The sequence below is a fragment of the Bombus vancouverensis genome, unplaced genomic scaffold, assembly GCF_051014615.1.
Source record: "Bombus vancouverensis nearcticus unplaced genomic scaffold, iyBomVanc1_principal scaffold0035, whole genome shotgun sequence".
Classification (NCBI taxonomy): domain Eukaryota; kingdom Metazoa; phylum Arthropoda; class Insecta; order Hymenoptera; family Apidae; genus Bombus; species Bombus vancouverensis.
Genome location: NW_027468926.1, coordinates 494,326 through 507,973, shown reverse-complemented (window position 1 = coordinate 507,973; position 13,648 = coordinate 494,326). Strand labels below are relative to the sequence as shown.

Genomic DNA, 13,648 nt, shown 5'->3' with positions numbered 1-13,648 from the left:
CACTCCGGGATACTTTCCGTGTGAGTTATAGAGATAACAAGTTTAGATGTCGACTGATTCACTAAGAAACCGAGACGTATTCTGGTCGAAAGAAAGATACCACGTAAAAATATAGTCTCTGGCGGCGATATTTATATGAAAATATTGATTGGTACTGGCCATTTTCCATCAATGGTTGCTCGAGGGTGGAATTGACCGTTGAACATGGGAAAAACCCACTTTTTCCGTGTTTTACCGGAATGAGCAATAACCCTAAAAAACTTTTCGTCTTTTAAAATGTTTGTAACAATTGACCATAAAAATTCTAAATCTCATGGTGTTTCCTTAGGGTCATTATATGGGACTGAGTCACCCTCTTAATTCAGGGATGAATTATGGTTTATGACAAGGTTACGTGTGTAACAGTTGTTATCATTTGTTATTACTAATTTTGTTTGTCATCTGACCTTGATATAGCCTTTTCTTTGCACTGATAGTATTTATTTTCAGAATAAATAGAATATTCCATCGAACGATCAAATTGACCGCCCACGGTAGACAAGGCAAAGTACAAATCTTTCTTGGAAAAGAAAAAAGCAAACTAGAAATAAATACTGAAAAATGTATTGTATGCGTTTTAGGAAAAGTCATGAAGCGATTTGATAACGTTTAAATATGGTTAAATTTGAGTAGAAGTTTCGAAAGCGGTCTAAAAGACCGCGTCGGTGGGTTTAGTGTTAAGTTGTCTATGTAAGTGATCTACCATCCCATTAGACGCGGGATGATAGGCCGACGTGCGTAAGTGAGTGACGCCGAGCAACCGGCATAACTCTTCAAATAGACGCGATTCGAATTGGCGATCGGTCGTTATTTTCAAGGGGATGCCGAAACAAGAAATCCAGGTCGAAAGGAGGGCCGAGGCAACGGTTGGCGCTTCCAAATCGGCAATGGGAACGGCTTTAGGCCAACGCGAAAAACGTTCGATGCACGTTAGATAATATCGACGCACGTTAGACAATATCGATAGCCTTGCGAGTATTGCATCACGATAATGTCTAATCGTATATGTTCGAACCGGCCTTCTAACGATTTGAACGTTCCAACTGGTGAGGATACGTGCCTTTATTATGCTGGTACGATATGCATTGCCGCGTCCACATTCGACAATCTTTATTTACGGACGGCTAGACAAAACACGTCGTCACCAGTTTTTGCGTGGCGCGCATCCTCGGATGGGAAAGTCCATGCAATAACCGAAATACGGTGCGTCGTAGCGGTTCCGGTACGAATGGTCTTCGGTCGAGAGATGAAAATATAATCCGACATCCTGATCGGGAAATCGCACCTTTCTTAATTGCAACGCGCTAGAGCTAGACTTAATTATCTCGGGCAACTTGGTATCGTTTTGTTACGCTGCGGCTAGCGTTTGATGGTCAACTAATTTCCCGATAGCTTCGATCCGGGATAGAGTATCGGTTTCATTGTTATCTATCCCTTTTATATGCCGGATATCGGTCGTAAATTGTCCGACGTAGTCAAGATGACGATGTCAAAATGTAACCGTTGAACTCCTGCCTGTTCACATTAGGGGAACAATGTATTCACTGATACACATAATGTCCTCGACGCTGATGCCAACCACTCCTCTCTTGCCGATCAGCGTCTCAGTAGACGCCTGTCATCCATTAAAAAGAGTGACCCATAGCAATGCATTCCGGACCGTATCATTGTACCAATACGGTAATTGTTTTTACGGCTCGGATACGATCACTATGTCCACCCTGTTTTCGCACACACATTTAGCTAAAAGATCCTGCGCTAGCCTGCATCTATTCAGATTAATCTGCAGGACCTTTATCCTCTTAGTTCTCAGTCTCGACCCTGACTATCGGGCAGGCCAGCAAGCTCGTAACGTGCCTAACATTTGCACCTTCCTTTCTGGAGCACATCGCACGTCTCGGCTCCTTCGTGCACCCCTTCATTGTGTGTTCTCCACTCCCACACCTCCTGTATAGCTCCCTGCCAGGGCATACAACGGTGCATCTCGCAACCGTATGCCCTAGCATATGGCACCTCTGCACTTCCGGCAGGATCCTGGCCGATGCTATAGTCAGACCAGTTCTAAATTAAGGATTTTTTATGAATTTTTTTTGTCTTCGATATTATATTAAATTTTGTCATTCCCTTAGCCTCTGCGAAGCCTGCTATAACAAAGGAAAATTTAAAAAAAACATAATGCTATTCAAGGGATTTGTGGCGGATCGGTACCAACAGGACGCCGACAGGTCGAGGCATCAACACAGTCGTAACACCTCTAGGGCGATCCGGGTACCAACCGCCAACACCAGAGGGCCGCTACGACGACAACGAGTCTGTCTATCTCGCTAGAGGTCGAATATACGAGGCATGATACAAATATCGCACCTAGCGAGACTCCCTCAACGTCTGAGGCAGGGACTACCGCGCATAGCCTTACTGACGAGTCCACCGGTAGTCCCGGGACGAAACGCTCAGTCCCTTTCCACACGGCAGTGCCATAACACTGCCAAAATGACAGCAAGCCTGGATTCATGAGCATGAAGAGATCGTTGATCTCGTTGATCCTGCGGCTGCTCGAAATATATCAAGTAAGTCTAGATATTTTTCTCAATTCGATTAGTCGAAGTTAGAATTAGATGTACAAAATAATTTTTAAGCAACGCAACCTATAGTCGCTATTAATTCAAAAATAGCAGCTATAAAGCGGAAAGATCGTGAATTTAAGACTACGTCTGATGGCCGTCTTATTGTCACAGTAGAAAAAGATGAACCAGAACGCAAGAGAAAGAAGAAATCTGCACTTTTGTGCAGTGATTCAGAAAACGATTGTGGTAAGAATTGGGGTTAGATTTGGGGTTAGGAATTGTAGAATGTTACGTTTTGTCTGGCTCGTTTTGGTTGCGTTGCCGTTAATTTTTGAATTTAGACTAAATTGTAGTATTGTCTGTTATATAATGCGATTTGAAATTAAACTCCGTGGTTGTGAGGTTCGAATTTGGTTACGTTACGGCGCGTGCGCAGCGCGGGACGTGACAAGAAAAATGTAAAGTAATTCAGCCATCATTCGCAAATGGCAGCGCACATTGCCGGACAAGAAAATGCCGTCATATACGCATCTGGTAGACTTTCTGAAAACACGGACGAACGGCGACAGGACGAACTCAGCATCAACCGTGATAAAAAGGGAGTCCGATCAACACAAACGTCAGCGACCGAACGCACCGCGAAGTTACGCATTCACAAGTACACATAATACGTTGGTGTGTCCGAATTGTCAAGGACAACACGAATTATGGAATTGTGATGTCTTCAAAGCGAAGTCGCCTAAAAAACGCCTTGAAATCGCCAAGAGGGCGTCTCTATGTACCAATTGTTTAGGTAAGGGACACGCTATTACTCATTGCTCCGCCGGTTCGTGTCGCATCTGCAAGCAGCGACACCATACATACCTACATCAAGACCATGGTCATAGCAAATCACGACCACGTGTAAGCCGGTCATCGAGCGGTCGATCATCGAGCGATCGATCATCCAACGGTCGATCTTCGCCTAGTTCACCGACCCCGCGATCGTCACATCGTTCGAGACGCGCATCCACGTCTGCCCGATCGTCTCCCCGATCGTCTCCCCGATCGTCTCCCCGATCGTCTCCCCGATCGTCTCCGCGAGCATCTCCGAAACGTGAATCTCGGTTATCGCGAACGCCGGCATCGGGATCAAATATATCGTCCAGTCCTAGACGACAAGGAAAACAATGACGTCATCAAACGACCTTGTTAGGGACCGAACCACAGAAAACGGACTCATTGATCTCGCTTCCTTGTGAACCACTGCAGCACGATTTGTTAGTCACAGCGCAGGTCAACATATTGAACAATAAAGTTCAACCATTCCGTTGTAGAACTCTGCTAGACACCGGCTCTAGCATGAACTTTATCACTGAAAAACTCGCTGATTCGCTAAAACTTAACCAACGGAAATGTTAGGTCCCAATCGGAACACTCAACACGTTATCGACAACCTCGAAACGTTACATCACGGCCACGATCACCTCCATCGAGGGCACATACGAACGCACCTTGACGTTCCTAATCATACCGACAATATCGCCTTGAGTCCCAGATCAACCCGTAGATCGCTCAATAATACATATACCGAGGAATCTCCAACTAGCCGATCCAAGATTAAATAGGCCTGCGCCGATCGAAATATTGTTGAGCGCCGGACCAACGCTAGCATCACTCTGTGTCGGCCAACTTGACATCAGTCAAGCAAACGGGCCCGACTTGCGTCTGCAAAAAACGCGATTCGGATGGGTCATCGGGGAGAGCCCAACCTCGCAATCATCAGCACTTGCATTTCACGCCTCCACGGCGGCTTTACAGGCGGACCTCGCCCGTTTTTGGGAAATCGACGAATGACCGCCCACTGCACACATTTCGGAAGCGGAACGACAGTGCGAAGAACACTTTCGAAATCACGTTCAACGCACCAACGAAGGGCGATACATGGTCGCTCTCCCATTCAACGAAACAACTCCTTCGCTTGGATCCTCTAAGACAATAGCGATGAAGCGACTCATTTCCCTCTGTCGTCGATTCCAACGAGACAAACGATTCGAAGCCGACTATCGCGCCGTGATACAAGAATATGTCGAATTAGGACACATGACGAAGATTACCACGGACAACTGCACGGACGACGGATATTTTCTGCCACATCACGGCGTGATCAAAGAGTCCAGCCAAACTACAAAACTCCGAGTTGTGTTTGACGGATCTGCACCAACCACCACCGGAGTTTCATTAAACGACGTACTTCATACGGGACCGAAACTACAAGATGACTTATTCTTCATCCTTCTAAGATTTCGTTCTCATCAATACGTCATTACAGGCGATGTCGAAAAGATGTATCGACAATTTCTTGTGCGTCCAGAGGATCGAAAATTTCAACAAATTTTGTGGCGCAATTCTGATGGAGAAGTTGACACCTATCAACTTAATACAGTGACATTCGGGCTGTCAGCGGCCCCTGATCTAGCCATTCGGTGCCTCAAACAACTGGCGGACGACGGGGGACATCGGTACCCACGAGCGGCGACGGTCTTACAGCGAGACTTCTACGTCGACGATGTTCTCACTGGAGTTGATAGAAAGGTCGAGGCACGATCATGGAGAACGGAGCTCACGGAACTGCTTAAACTAGCCGGCTTAAACATTCGAAAATGGGCATCGAACGACCGGGAACTGCTACGAGGACTTTCCGAGCAGGACATAAACGACAAGCTGCTACTAGGCGAATCGCAAACCTTCAAAACTCTGGGTGTGGTTTGGAATTCCTTTGACGATTCGATCCTATACTCCGTAAAAATTAATTCCACCGCCTCTCGAATCACGAAGAGAACAATCAGCTCCGAAATCGCCAAGATCTACGACCCCCTCGGATTATTGGCACCAGTGATCGTCCGAGCTAAGATGCTGCTCCAACGACTCTGGACTTTAAAAATTGATTGGGACAAATCTCTACCGGCTGACGTGCACACGGAATGGAGCAAATATTATGCACAGCTGCTATTATTGAATAACGTGAAGTTTCCACGTAAAACGATAATCAAGGCTGCAGCGGAAATGAATTACACGGGTTCTGTGACGCTAGTGAAAGGGCTTATGGGGCATGCGTTTACCTTCGCATCATCACTCCGGATGGTCATGTCTGGACACGACTCCTCACTGCAAAATCAAAGGTGGCTCCACTGAAATCACAAACCATTCCAAGGCTGGAACTGAGTGGAGCACTTCTTCTCGCATCATTGGCCACCACAGTCCGTCAAGCTTTACCAAGCAACATTTCTCGGACTGTTTACTGGACGGATTCTACAATCGTACTTCATTGGATCAATACATCACCCCATACGCTGAAAACCTTTGTCGCTAATCGTGTGACAGAAATTCAGCAGAAGACTCACACCTCAGATTGGAGTCACATTCCCACTGCCGATAACCCTGCAGATCTCATATCTCGAGGCCAATCACCCGAAGATTTCCTGCGACCAACCATTTGGCAACATGGTCCGGAATGGCTCCAACAACCAGAAAGATTGTTAAGGAAATTCGAGGATTTGGGAATACAAATTATTGGCTATATTTCTATACAACAGTTATACATCTATATTCCTCTCTAAGAACGTCTTGCACGCACGCTGGTTGCCAACCGACTAGCCTAGATTCTTCTAACATCTGGCAACAGTCTTTTGTCTCCACTGAGTCCTTGACGCCCTCTAACCCTTACACACACACACTCATGTACAGTGTAAATGTATCACTTCCCTAACACGCATCCTTACATTTATACTGTACACTTAATTTTATTTACATACTTGTCGAATTAACAAAATATTTGACATTTATCGCTTTCTTTACATTTCTCTTATTTTACATTCATCCATGACCTAAACCTTTCAAATTTCTCTCTACACAGTGCCTTCGTAAAAATATCCGCAGTGTTTTCTTCTGTACTTACTTTTATTATGTTTATCTTATTTTCTGGTAATGAACTTCGATGTGTTTAGAATTTTTTGTAAAAGTTCCGTATTTTGCTATACTCATTACTCCAGAGTTATCCTCATAGATTTTTACAGGGTTATCGTTTACATTTACATCGAAGATTTTCATTAGTTCTCTGATAGTCATTACTTCGCTCACCGCTTCCGATAGAGCTACATACTCTGCATACGTCGAGGCTTTTGTCACACACCTTTGTTTTTTAGACTTCCATCCAATTACATTTCCATACAATCTAATTACATACCCACAAGTCGATTTCCTATCTATATGATCTCCTGCCCAATCAGCGTCCACATAACAATCTATCGTTTCGCACTTTTCATTTCTTTTATAATGTAGCCCTAAATCTCTAGTCCGGTACAAATATTTCAATATTCGCAAGGCATATTTAAAATGTGTCTCGTTACAACAATCTTGAAATCTACTCAGATAATTCACACTATAACTTATATCGGGTCTGGTATTTACACTAATATACAGCAATGCGCCAATTAAATTCTTGTATCCAATGTCCTCTCTATTTATCTCAGCTTTTTCAATTTTTAAGTTGGTCTCCATAGGTGTACAGTACAATTTGCTGTTATGTAATTTATATTTGTTTGCTAATGATTCTATGTATTTCTTTTGGCTTAATCTCATTTCATTTTTTAAATAATCATACTCTATATTTATTCCAAGATATTCTTTTACTTCACATAAATCTTTCATTTCAAATTTATCAGTTAATAATTTTTTTTTGCACTTTGTATCTTCCCTTTGTTTTTACTACAAATCAACAAATCGTCTACGTATATTAACAAATAAACAACATTTTCTCCCTCTCCATAAGTATATAGGCACAGCTCTATATTGTTCCTTTTAAAACCTAATCTCGTCACATACTTATCAAAACACTCATACCAGTCCCTCGGACTTTCTTTTAACCCATAAAGCGCTTTCGATAATTTACAAACTCTATTCGTTCCGTCCGCATATCCCTTTGGTTGATTTACATATACCTCCGAGGTTACTTCACCATTTAAAAAGGCAGTTTCTACATCCATTTGCTCAATTATTAATCCATTTTGACAACAATATGATAGCAATATCTTAAAGGTCTGATTACTCGCCACTGGAGAATATATGTCATCGGCTACGTTTCTTTGTTGAAATCCCCTTACCACTAATCTAGCCTTATACCTGTCCTCTGATTTTTTCGTGTAAACCCATTTTACATCTAATACTTCTTTGCCTTTTACCCTTTCTACCAATTTCCAAGTTTTATTCTTATAGAGACATTCTATTTCCTTATCCATAGCCTGTTTCCAAACTTCATTATTTTCGCAACAAATCGCCTCCTCAAATGTACGAGGGATATCTACTTTACAATAATTTGCATGAATCTCGCAAATATTTTCCTTTTCTGGATACCTTACTGGAGTTTTCTTAATACGTGTAGATCTCCTAGGAGTGTTTGAGCTTTCAATACTACTATTATTTTCATCTTTCCTACCTTCTAACTCTTCCTTATCCATACCATCCAATGAATAGTTATCTTCGCTATCATTTCTATCTGCCTCTAATGAATTTTCCTCAAAACCGATACATTTAGTGTCTGTCTCTATGACCTCTACATGTCTAGCTATTGTTATTTTCCCACCTAATAAGACTCTGTATCCTACTTCACTATATCCTAATAGAATTCCCATATATGCCTTCTTGTCCCATTTGGAAACTCTTTTTTGTTCTGGCCTTCTTACAAAAACTTTACTTCCATATAGATGTAGATTTTTAACACTTGGTTTTCTCCCGAAGAATATTTCAAAAGGTGTCTTTCTTTCTATAGTATTCGCTAATATTCGATTTTTCAAGTATGCCGCTGTACAAACTATTTCCGGCCAGTACCTTTTATGTACTTTCGCTTCCGCTAACAAGCAACGCGCCATGTCCATCACTGTTCTATTATACCTTTCCGCTGTCCCGTTTAATTCATGTACGTATGTTGGGCAATTATTTATTCTTATACCTTTATCCCTAGCAAACTTATAAATTCGATTATTTAAATATTCTTTACCATTATCGCATCTTAATATTTTTAACCTCTTGCCCGTTAAATTTTCGGCTTCATTTACGAACTGTACGAAAGAATCAAAGACCTCATCTTTTGATTTTATACAATAGATCCTAGCTATTTTACTATAATCATCGATAAATGAAATGAAATATTTTTCTCCATTGAATCCGGTGGTCTTAAAGGGACCAGATACGTCCGTATGAATAATTTCCATTATTTCCCTAGCCTTAGTTCGATTATTTTTGAAAGGTAAGTTATGCATTTTGCTTTCTATACACACCCTTCATTTCAAAAATTCCTTTTCAAATTCATTCGGTATGCCAGTCACTAGCTGCTCTTTACCCAAAATCTCTAAATATGTAAAATTTACGTGTCCTAGCATCCTATGCCATCTTTCCTTTTTACTCATACCACTACGTTCGGCGCTGTTTACTAAGTGCTTCTTCCCTTTCAATATACTTTTTATTCTATATGTCCCATTTTCTTTGAACGCTACAGCTGTAAGTTTATTATCCTCATCTATTACTTTCGCAATATTTCCTTTGGAAATAACCGTATTCTTATTGTCTGTTAGTTTACCTAAACTAATCAAATTTGCGGACATTTCTTTCGCGTAAAATACTTTCCTTATATTTATTTCATTTTGTTTTCCGAATGCTTCAAAATAACTTATAACATTCCCAACTTTTGTCGCTTTTATCGGTCTATTATCGCCTAAATATATATTTACCGGTTCTTTTAGGTCGATAGATTTATCGAAATAATTTATATTATTATGTGATCGGTACAACCGCTATCTAATAGCCACACTATTTCGTTCTTACTTATCTCATTCGTCTCACTGCTGTTTGCTGCGTGCGCCGTTGCTATCCATATGCCTGCTCTTGAGTTTCCATGCTCGCCCGTGCCGGTTGTTGATTGACGATGAAAGTTTCCACGTCCCCTGCTCGTATTGCCTTTGTTCCCTCTTCCTCTGTTTCGACCACGTGTTGGCCCATGCCAATAGCCGTTACTGCTTCCCGCTTGGACGCCATTTTGACACCCTCTCGCAAAGTGTCCTAATCTTCCACATCTGAAGCATCCTTCCTTTTTTTGCAGAAAAGGAGTTGGTTTGCCTTTCTCCTCGATTGGATTTATTTTTCTTCTGTGCTACCTCTATTTTATTTTTTACATACGCTACCGTTTGATCCTCTTCTTTCAATGCGTCTATTATGTCCGCTATGTAGCTGTATTCTTCGGGTAACGTATTCAGCATGTAATTCAGCTTTTCCCTCTCACTTACTTGTGCGCCCGCACTTTTTAATTCATTGATTAATTTCTCAAAATCGTTAAAGAATGATGCTGAATCACTGTAGTTCTCCAGTCTTATGTTTTCCAATCTCCTTCTGCATACGATCTGCAGTGCCGTCGACTCTTTCAAGTACATTTCATCGAACCTTTTTATTATATCATACGCCGTTTTTCCTTCCCTAACATACTCCAATTGTCTGTTCGATATTGCACTATAAATTATATTAATCGCCTTCAAATCCTTTTTGTCCCAGTCTTCATCGTCTCTTTCGTTCTTCATTCTAGTTGTAACAACCTCGCATTCCTTATATTTGAGAAACATCGTGATTCTTTGCTTCCACATTCCATAATCCTCACCATCGAATATAGGTATCATGATTTCCGATCTCTCCATTTTAATTGATTCCTTTTTTTTCTTTTCTTACTCAAGCGTTCCTACGTGCTCGAAGTATATTTTTTTTCTGAAAGTTTTTTTTCTTTACTGAAAACTCACTCGCAAGATCGTAACCACGCACTAAATATCTTGCAAAACTAGTAACCACGCTCTGCTACCATGTTAAGGAAATTCGAGGATTTGGGAATACAAATTATTGGCTATATTTCCATACAACAGTTATACATCTATATTCCTCTCTAAGAACGTCTTGCACGCACGCTGGTTGCCAACCGACTAGCCTAGATTCTTCTAACATCTGGCAACAGTCTTTTGTCTCCACTGAGTCCTTGACGCCCTCTAACCCTTACACACACACTCTCATGTACAGTGTAAATGTATCACTTCCCTAACAAAGATACTGGCCGACGTGGAACCCAGTACCATTAACTGAAATATCAGAGCAGAAGAAAGCAACATGTCTGGCCGTGACTCCCGCTGACCACAGTCTACTGGAGAGATTTTCTTCTTGGCCCAAGCTGATTAGAACTACCACTCGTTGCCTCCGATGGAGACAAAAACAGGATCGAGGGAGACCTCTAACCACACATGATTTAACCAATGCGCATAACAAATTGATCAAACTGTTACAACTCTGTTATTTTTCAGATGAAATCCGCACTCTCCGAACAGATCGAAATTCTGCAGTGAAGGGGAAGCTGCAACGACTCAATCCATTTCTCGACAAAGACGGGATGTTGCGAGTCGGAGGCCGACTCAGTCACTCATCAATGCCGTTCAGTCAGAAACACCCACTCATTCTACCCAAATCCTAAGTCACAGCGCTCATAATCGAGCATGAACACCTCATCAATGTCCACTCCGGAACTCAAGCTACCTTATACGCCTTAAGAAGATCTTATTGGCCTATCGATGGCCGTAGTCAAGTTTGGAGCACGCTGAAGAAGTGCGTCCGTTGCTGCCGAGCTAATCCACCTCCAGTGGATTACGTAATGGGCGACCTCCCAGCTGCACGGATAACGGAATCTCGACCGTTTACCAACGTCGGAATAGATTATTGCGGACCGTTTTACATCAAAGAACGAAAGGATCGCAACCGACGCAAAACTAAGGTATATGTAGCAATCTTTATATGTCTTGCAGTCAAAGCAGTCCACATCGAGCTGGTCAGCGACCTCACTAGCGAGGCCTTCATTGCTGCTCTGCGAAGATTCATCGCTCGCCGAGGATTCTGTGTGACAATTTACTCCGACAACGGTACCAACTTCGTTGGCGCCAACAATGAATTACGAGAGCTCCGAAATCTCCTGCAATCCGACGATCATAAGGTAAAGGTTCAGTCCTTTTTAGCCGACCGACGGATCGAATGGCTCTTCATTCCTCCCAACTCACCTCACTTCGGAGGGCTATGGGAAGCTGCAGTGAAGTCCTTCAAACGACATTTCAGGCGTGTCGCAGGTAACGAGCTCTTTACATTCGAAAATTTAAATACACTTATCATTGAAATCGAGTCTATGACTCCAGTATCATCTGATCCATTACAACACAGGCTGGGGATACATGGGAGGCAGACGTAGAGAGGACGGAGCTGCGAGCGTAATCGAAATCTCCGGTAAACTGGAGAGCCTGGGCAAGGGAGGTAACCAGAATGGAGGACTAGTGCCTGTGAGCGCAAAACGGGTGTGGATGCGGGTAGTCCGGCTTGGACAAGGAGGAGTTAAAGCAAAACATACCAAGTGTGAGGTTAGGACGGTGGAGTAGCCATATTAGGACGCGTGACAACAGCGCCGCTACAAGGGCTACCTGAGGAACTACCCAGACGCAGCCATATTGGCCCGTGCGCCGAAGCGCGTTGCGCGGGCCACTTGAAAGTGACAGCGACCGGCAGAGTGGCAAGTGCTGACCGAGCGACATTTCCTGCCCAACGGGGAAACGGACGCAACCATGGCGAAAGAGAAGGAGGTAGAGGAAAACGCTAGGGGACGGAGGGAAACGGAACTGGCTGCGGAGCCGCCGCACGTTAGCACTTGGAGCGTGACGAAGGCGATGCCGCCAAAGGAGGGACCCTCCCGCTTCACGCTGTACAAGGAGGGAATATAGACTGAGGAAACAACAGAGGAGGAGGAAACCCCCGCCAGAGAAGCACCCCGAGCGAAGAGAAAGAAGGCCAACGAATCCCCCGAACTCCCCGCGGACCCGGCTGAAGAAATGAGAACAGCCACAACGGCGGACATAGGAGCCACTGATTCGCCGGGCCGCCGAGGTGGCCAAGGCTGCCGAGGCACCCCGCAGCCACAAGGGCACGCAGGGGAAAACCCTGAAGGAGGCGGCGAGAACCATCACCGCGGGCGTGACAGAGATAGTGAGGAGAACGGACCCTGTCACCGACGTACTCGCTATAGCGCAAGGACGCATAGCAACACTGGAGGCGGCGGTAGAGGCACTCCGAAAAGAGCCGGCCTCGCGCCCCACCGCGGATGAGAGCAGCTACAGGGCGCGTCTCGCTGCAGTCGAGCACCATGTAGAGGAGATGAGGTCCTTGCTGCACCGACTGGAGGAACAACTGCAGGGAACAGAAAAAGGAGAAGGAAAGGAGGTCGCCCCTGCCGCGAACACGAGAGGGATGGAGCCTGGAGCCCCAAGCGCCCCAGCGCTCAAGGGAGGCCGAACGGCTGTCACCGAATGGCAGACCGTCGGAAGGAAAAGAAGAGGAAAGAAGAAGGAGGCAGGGAAGAAGCAGCAGGCGAAGCTGATCCCCGAGACAGGGGCGGAGAGCCAGAGGAAAACTCCGGAGAGTGGATTGGAGAACGCACGAAGAGGGGGAGGCAGGGGGGCCCTCCCGCGCGCACCGCGAACGTCAGCGGTAACAATCACCCTGACGGACAAATCGAGCCAATCCTACGCGGAAGTGGTGGCTGCGGCCAAGGACAGTGTCTCCCTGACCTATCTCGGCATCAACACGATGAGGATGCAGAAGACCATCACCGGAGGTGGCATCTTAGAGGTCACTGAGGACCAGGGAAGGGAGAAGGCCGCAGCGCTCGCAGCACAGCTGACGCGGGCTCTGGACCCGAACGAGGTCCGCGTGGCGACCTCCTTCCGAGCCGCGGAGGCAAGGGTGTCCCTGATAGACATAGCGGCCACCAAGGCGGAAATCCAGAACACCCTGGCGAGGGAGAGCGGCTGCAAGCCGTGGACATCCGGCTGGGAGAAATCCGCCCCGCCCGGAACGGACTTGGCACCGTATGGATACGAGGCCCTGCCTGTGCAGTGAGGAAACTGGCCCAGGCTGGAAAGGTCGCCATAGGCTGGTCGACGGCGAAGGTC

At 44.8% G+C, this 13,648-nt stretch overlaps 1 protein-coding gene across 1 annotated transcript; it reads left to right on the top strand.

The window, feature by feature from the left end:
• Window positions 1-4,685: 4,685 nt before the first annotated feature.
• On the top strand, window positions 4,686-12,082 carry LOC117165663 (uncharacterized). Its single transcript, XM_076626906.1, has 4 exons — window positions 4,686-5,675; window positions 5,765-6,120; window positions 11,244-11,779; window positions 11,871-12,082. Exons 1-4 carry the CDS (start codon window positions 4,686-4,688, stop codon window positions 12,080-12,082), a joined length of 2,094 nt encoding a protein of 697 aa, XP_076483021.1.
• Window positions 12,083-13,648: the final 1,566 nt, after the last annotated feature.

What these genes read in the sequence shown, in the direction of transcription:
- LOC117165663 (XM_076626906.1), top strand. Translation starts at nt 4,686, where the DNA reads ATGACGAAGATTACCACGGACAACTGCACGGACGACGGATATTTTCTG. An exon ending in ACACGGGTTCTGTGACGCTA is followed by an intron (nt 5,676 to 5,764) that starts GTGAAAGGGCTT and finishes GCAAAATCAAAG; the next exon opens with GTGGCTCCACTGAAATCACA. An exon ending in CTCCAACAACCAGAAAGATT is followed by an intron (nt 6,121 to 11,243) that starts GTTAAGGAAATT and finishes CGATGGCCGTAG; the next exon opens with TCAAGTTTGGAGCACGCTGA.